Raw genomic sequence first — 6,902 nt, 5'->3', positions numbered from 1 at the left:
ATTTGAGCCTGTCCAAGGAATGCTGAGAGTGAGCTGCTATGGTATGGTGTGACAGGGACATCAGGCCTGGCTCTGGAAGGAATTTCCACCTGCCTGTGGCTCCCCCTGACACCATGACTGAGCAGGAAGGTACCAGGCAGAAGTGGGTGACAGCATGGCATGGGGGCCAGCAATGTCATTTGCTCCCAGCAGAATAGTTACCTCTTACATTTTCTTTATTCTTTAATTTCCTTGGCCCTTTGCTCCTGTGAAATGAACTGTGGAAAAAAATAAATCCCTCTCTGGGATTTTACTTCCCCGAGAAAAAGCTGCTGTCATAGTTTAGGAATGGCACTCTCCAATTTAGTGTCCCCTGCCCAAGACCCTCACAAACCAGATGCTGCTCACTCCCTCTCTCTTTCCCTCCCTCCTTTCCACCACCTCCTCCCTGCTCTAAGAATGGAGTTGAGAACTGGAAGCACAAAAAGGTGGTTTGAGATAAAAACCATTTACTGTAAACAGCACCTCTGTGGGGACCTCAGCACTCCCTAGCATCACATTCAGCCATGGGGCAGGGCTACTCTCTCTTCATCTGGGAGCAAGTGGTGGGTGGGGAGATGGAGGGGGCCACAGGAGCCCCAATCATAGTGGGGCTGAGTTGGATCTTCCAGCACTGATCTATCAGGGACAAGCAGGGCTGGCAGCAAGGTGGGACCGGATCTCCTTGGAGAGGCAGAGGGACCCACTAAAGCCCAAAGTGCTCACTTCATGGGGCAAATACAGGAAGTGTTTGGGTTCCTAAATCCATTTGCCATCACAGAAAACTTTTCCCTTTACCTATTCTAACTCTAATTCCATGCTCACAGAGTCTTTGAGTTGATTTGATGAGGCAGAGATGGAAAACTACATGGCCGGTCCACTGGAAAGATGTCACACAGACACACCCAGCACAAGAACCCTGGGGAAGCCACCCACCCCCAGCTCCCTCCCCGTACCCTGTGAGCTCTCCATGACCAAGGGCATACCAAAGAGCTGCTACCCCCAGGAGAGCACCACAGTCTGGGCTACCAGAAAACCAGCTTGGGTTCTCTGGCACCAGCTGCCTTACTGGAAGTTGGAGGGTGCAGAGGGATGAGGCACAGCAGACCATGTGTCCCCCCACAGCAAAACCCCCCAGCCCATGAGCCAGGGCAGGAGAAAATGTCAGAGGTGCTGTGTGAGTGGGATGCAAGTGGCATCTTCATTTCATTCTCTGGTAACTGTGGGGCTTTGCAATTACATGTGCTGATCTGATAGTCATTAGGGAATGATCAGCCAGCCATTGACAGGAGCTGTTTGCCTTTCTGCTAATTAAATTGCATTTGATTTGCAATCAAATCTAATGAGTCAAGTGAGCTTGAGGTAGGCTCAAGTGAAGCACAAGCAAACTCCACAGCCTTGCTGTGCACAAAGAGCCACATCCCAGGGACACTGCCAGGAACCACCCTGTGTCACAGGGCAGTGAGGGACGTGTCTGCAGGTGAGCAGTGCTGTGCATGTGGCAGGGGCACAGCTTCTGCCATGGAGCTGTGGACTTTGAGACATACACCACTGTATTGGCTTGGCATGGCCAGGCTTTGGTAGTGGGGGGCTATAGGGGGGGCTTCTGTAAGAAGCTGCCAGAAGCTTCCACCATGTCCAGCAGAGCAAATCCCTGCTGGCTCCAAAGATGGACGTGCCACTGGCCAAAGCTAGGCCAGTTAGGAGTGGTGGTTATGCCTCTGAGATTACATATTTAAGAAGAAACAAAAGAGGTTTTTGTGCAGTTGTAATTGTGGCCAAATAAAAGCGGGGTGAGAATATGTGAGAGGAAAGCTCTGCAGACACCAAGGTCAGTGGAGAAGGAGGGGAAGGAGCTGTTCCAGGTGTTGGAGCCGAGATTCCCCTGAGCCTGTAGTGAAAACAGTGGCGCCCCTGCAACCCAAGGATGGCACAGGAGTGCAGAGATCCACCTGCAGCTCCTGCAGGAGCCTATGCTGGAGCACGGAGATGCCTGAGGGGAAGATGTGACCCCTCTTCCATGTGGGAAGCCCATGGTGGAACAGGATTCCTGGCAGGGACTTGCAGACCTGTGGAGAGAGGAGCCCACACTGGGGCAGGTTTGCTGGTAGAAGCTGTGACCCCATGGGGGACACATGCTGGAGCAGCCTGTCTTTGAAGGACTGACCCCATGGAAAAGCGACTCACATTGCAGCAGTTTGGCTAGGGCTGTTGCTTGTGAGCTGGACTCACAATTGAGAAGTTCACAGAGAACTATTGCCCATGGGAGGGACTCTGCTGGAGCAGGGGAATGACTTCTGTCCCTGAGCAGTGTCCCATTCCTGTCTCCCTGCACCACTGAGGGACAGAGGTAGAACTGGTAAGGAGGGAGGGATGGGGGGAAGGTGTTTTTAAGGTCTTATTTTACTTTTCATTATCCTGCTCTGATTTTGTTAGTAATAAATTCAATTAATATTTCTAATTAGAGCCTGTTTTGCCTATGACAGTATTTGATGAGTGATCTCTCCCAGTCCTTATCTTAATTCACAAATCCTTTGTTATATTTTCTCTCCCCTGTCCAGCTGCAGAGGGGAGAGCTAGAGAGGCTTTGGTGGGTGCCTGAGGTCACCCCACTACAGCCAGACACCCTGTGCTGCCATGGAGTGCTCCTCTGGCCAGCAGAGAGACAGTGAGTACAGCCCTGACTGCTGTCTGCAGAAGAGGGGCAGGGAATACATGAGAGCAGAGACCCAAGCATGGGGCTGCTGCTTCTCTCCTGCACCTCTCTTCATGATAGGTGTGTCTGGCAGCTTCAGTGGTTTGGGACACTGGTGTGATTTCAATAGACCCTTGGATGTGTATTGAAAGAGAAAAGGCTGTTCTCACCCACCAGACCCCAGTAGCACTTGGGGAACCCTGTGGTCTCACTCTGCACCATCCAAGGCAGATGGACAAGCCTGGTCCTGATGTCTGCACGTCATCTGAGTGGTACCACCTCCTCTTGTGGTAGCCTCACCACCAGCTGGTAACTGGTGCCGCACTCCTCACATGCACAGGGATATCCAGGAGCCTCTAACACATGACAGCTCCAGGCAGGTTGGATGGGCATTCATGCACTCATTTCTTTTTTTGGATGGCCAAGAGCCCACAGGTCCCAAGCAGCAAGTGGAACCTGGCTCAGAACTGAAATTAAAGTATCATCCTTGTGCCAGCTGGTGTTACTCTTATGACCTCAGATGATCCCATACAGTCACACTTTATTTTTAAAAAGAGAAAAAATGAAAAGTCAAGAGGATTAACTATCACATATGGCACAGAGATTGTCTGGAAAGACCAGCTTAGCTTCCTTTTGAGTGCTTAAGCTGATATTAGCAAATACATGCCCCAAACAACATTGGGAACCTTAAATGGAACCCAGTGAGATTGCTTCAATTTAAAGAATCTGATTAGAAATAAATATTCTTGGGTGAGCTCAGCTGGGATCACTCCTGGCTGTTCACCATCCACAGCCCCCAGGAGGACAACAGGAGGGACCACAGGACCCAGCACCCCAGGTTCTCCCAAAACAGCCAAACCAAGATCTGGGGAGGGCTTCTATTTATTTGACAAAAAGCAGGGACTGTGTGCTGGAGGAGCAGGGGCTGCGTCAGAGTCCTGACAACAGAGCTTGGAAAAAGGATGGTGGAGCAGAAGGCTGGAGCTTCAGAGCATGGACCTTGCATTGCTTGGCAGGAGCATCCATGAGCCAGTCTGTGCTTCCTGGAAAAGAGGTGGGAGAGGTGGGGGCTGGGTGGGGCAAGGAGACCAGTGGGACTCTCCATTAGAATCAATGCATTCTTCTCCAGTTCTCCCCAGATTTGTAGGGTGAGGCACCTCCAGCAATGGATTTCTAGTAATGCCTTCAGCTGTGTGGTGGGAAAGCACAGGCCAGGGTGGTGACAACAGCAAATATATTTTGCATAGTGAGACACCAACCCACTCTGGCCAGGTTTGCCAGTCCACAAGCCCAGGGCCCCTTAGGAAGGAGCTGGTGTCCTGGTCCTCACTGCTTAAAGGGCTGCACAGACATTTCTCTGGTGGTTTCAGCCCCCATGTTCAGTGCCAGCCACTTTCCACTGGGGGTCTCTGGGCACTGCTCTTTGGGAGTCCCTGCGTGCTGCTACCTGGGGATCCCCACTGTAGAGCAGTATCCAAAAGAATGGTCCTACCTGTGTGCAAGCTCCAGCACCAGTTCAAACAGCTCAACCCCATAGAAATTCAAAGACTTCTTGGTGGCCCTTGTTGTGGGGGCACCAAGAGAGTAAATGTCCAGGAGAGAACATTGCAAACACCACGTTGCACTGTGACAACTCACCTACAATTCATCAAGTCTGCACTCCTCTGTGGAAACAAAGAGAAAGCCCGAGTCTGGCACTGTGGTCTGAATAATCACATTTAGCACCCAAAATAGACTACTCAAAAGGAACTTGTGGGTTTCTCCTTGCTCAGTGTGCCCAGCCAGAGCACTGGCTGCCCCTCCTGCCAGCTCAGACCACAAAGTGGTGGCACTGATGGGCTGAGCTGGTCCCTGCCTGCGTGTCCCTGTATTGGCCCTGGGCAGTGCTCACCCTGCCTGGGTAAAATCCAGATCGTCTCGTCGGTGAAGCCGTTCAACTTGGCAAGTCTCTTGAACAGCAATTTGATTTTGGGTCTCACCCACTGGCTTCTGCCTAAAGAGAAAGACATGAGTTAGCTCCAGGCTGTGCCTGACCCTGCATCTCCTGGGACACTGGTGAGTTTGTCCAGCTGAGGGTGGGATGGATGGCAGTCCCTGGCAGAATGCTGGAGGCACCGAGGGAGGTCCTGGAGAGCAGTGGTGGCCAAGCACATGAGACACCCCACCCAGGGAACAAGATAGCCAGAGATTCTGACACCAGCACAGTGACTCCTCTCATGATTCCTGTCCCCGCTGATTCTGTTCTGCCTGTGCAGCAAGAACCCCACTCTCCACCCCTCTCCACCAAGCAACTTACCCAAGGCCATGGACTTGCAGCACAGTGCTGGGAGCCGGAGCCCCAACCTTCACAGCCACCCCAAACCACTGCTCACAGGGAACTGTGATACTGCCACACAGGGAACACCTGCCCCACTCCTGCACTTCACCCAGGGTGGGAGTGAAGAGGGAGACCCCCGTTCCCCAGCCTTGCAGGACCCTCAGAAGCACCTGACGCCTCTGAGCAGTTCACCACTGCTGGATACGCACTGTAAAGTCTCAGCATGTGCAAGGTCTTCTCATCCTTCTCTCTGGTGGCAAAGACAACCATGTAGGAACTGCCATCGGTATCCACCAGCCTCACCGTCTTATTGCCTCTGTCTGCAAAAGGATGTAGTGAAAAATTAATTATCTGCTTCTGGAAACCCCCACTCTGCAAAGGGGCTGTAAGAGCATGAAGCCCATCAAGCCTGTCTTTCCTCAGTATCTCCCCATCCTGCTTTTCTTTCTTGCTAAGGCCCCTCTGAAAGCCTGGGGGAGCCCACAGACCACAACAGAGCAGAGGGATGGGGAGGTGAGGATAGAAAAGGGTGGTCAGTGCAAGCTGTTGGCCAGTGTCAGACTGATCCTTGTGCTGGGAATGATGGAAAACCACTCCTGCTCCATCCCTGGGAACATCCGCTCACAGTCTCTTTGCGAAAGGAGCCTACTATTCCACTGGGGTTTAAGCTTGCTCTGAATGTGTTTATACCAGAGGGAGGGATTGGGGGGTTCTGCCATGCTGCTGAGCCACCAGCCCTGGGGTGCAGCTGGCCCCTGGAGGCAGAATGATGTCCCACCCAGGACAGAGGAGGGACAGGCAGTCCTGAGGGCCATGTCCCCAGGAACAGCCAGCTGCTTCAGACAGGGATGGTAGGACATGCCTCCATCCTGCCCCAAGACCCAGGCACCCCCACTCACCAGAGCTGTAGTATTCACCCGGGCTGCCTGTTGGCTTGTAGATCGATTCGAACTTCATGCATCTCCCAGGGCTGCAGAAGAGTGAAAAATGCTCCAGCTGAGTTGAAGTGACCCCCTTTCCTCTCTCCTGTTCAAGGGTCACTATTCCAGACGTGGGACTTGCTGTTCAGAGATGGGATGGTGTGGCCAGGGCAGGAGGGAACAGATACCACCCTTGGAATACAGGGCACCTGAGCTGGCAGGGGACAGGGGACATGCCCTCACTCATGCTTTGAGCTTCTGGGATGAGACTCGTTCTGCTGGGAAAGTTGTAATTGTAGGATCCTGTCCCACCCTCTGTGATGGCACTGGTCCTAGCTAGCATTGCCCTGAGCCTGCCCTGAAGACAGGGAGCCCACAGCTGTCCCAAGCCCCTGGTGGTCCTGTCTCAACCCCTGCCCAGTCTTTGGTGAGTGCACTGAGGTGGAGACCCACCAGTGAAGGTCCAGGGAGGAGGTTGGTAGTGAAGCCTATGGAGAAAAGCATGTGGACTTACGTGGGAATTGCAAAGGAGACCTTCAGGTCACCATCCCCCAGGACCTCAATGTTGGCCATCGCCATCTTCAGTTGCTCCTTATTTTGGAGATAGCTCTCAGAGTCAGAAGCCATAGCAGTGATGTACCATGTCCCTGCAATCTGGCAGTGAGAGCAGGCTGTGAGTCCAGAGGAGCAGTCAAGAGTGTCCCCTCTTCAGGGACCAAGCCAGGAAAACCTCAGTCCACAGAACACCCACATTCCGTCCAGACAACAAAATTCCCACAGGGACACCTATGCAGGAGCTGAGCGACTATCCCTACCTAGGTGTGACAGCAAAGCACTGGTGGCTGTAGTGACCCCAGCTGTCCCCAGTACGAAAACACATTTACAGTCCTCCCTGCTCTGCTGGTGACCCCTTCCCTTCCCTTCCCTTCCCTTCCCTTCCCTTCCCTTCCCT

The 6,902-nt window shown here is 52.9% G+C and overlaps 1 protein-coding gene across 2 annotated transcripts in view; it reads right to left on the bottom strand.

Annotated features, from left to right (window-relative positions):
- Nucleotides 1–3,577: 3,577 nt before the first annotated feature.
- The window catches only part of LOC107211912 (extracellular fatty acid-binding protein-like), a 3,912-nt gene continuing 587 nt past the window's right edge, over nt 3,578–6,902 (bottom strand). Inside the window, exons 2-7 of one of the 2 annotated variants that reach the window (XM_015644501.3) lie at nt 6,465–6,604; nt 5,930–6,000; nt 5,240–5,350; nt 4,605–4,706; nt 4,352–4,377; nt 3,578–3,756 (exon numbers count right to left, since the gene is read on the bottom strand). In XM_015644501.3, coding sequence (XP_015499987.1) covers nt 4,352–4,377; nt 4,605–4,706; nt 5,240–5,350; nt 5,930–6,000; nt 6,465–6,604 — 450 coding nt within the window. In that variant the 3' untranslated portion in view covers nt 3,578–3,756. Of the gene's footprint in view, nt 3,784–4,351; nt 4,378–4,604; nt 4,707–5,239; nt 5,351–5,929; nt 6,001–6,464; nt 6,605–6,902 lie in introns of both variants that reach the window. The other variant, XM_015644502.3, reaches the window with a different exon arrangement.

This window comes from Parus major, chromosome 17 (assembly GCF_001522545.3).
Source record: "Parus major isolate Abel chromosome 17, Parus_major1.1, whole genome shotgun sequence".
NCBI lineage: Eukaryota > Metazoa > Chordata > Aves > Passeriformes > Paridae > Parus > Parus major.
The sequence above is the reverse complement of the archived record's forward strand: the minus strand, read 5'-3'. Positions and strand labels throughout refer to the sequence as shown.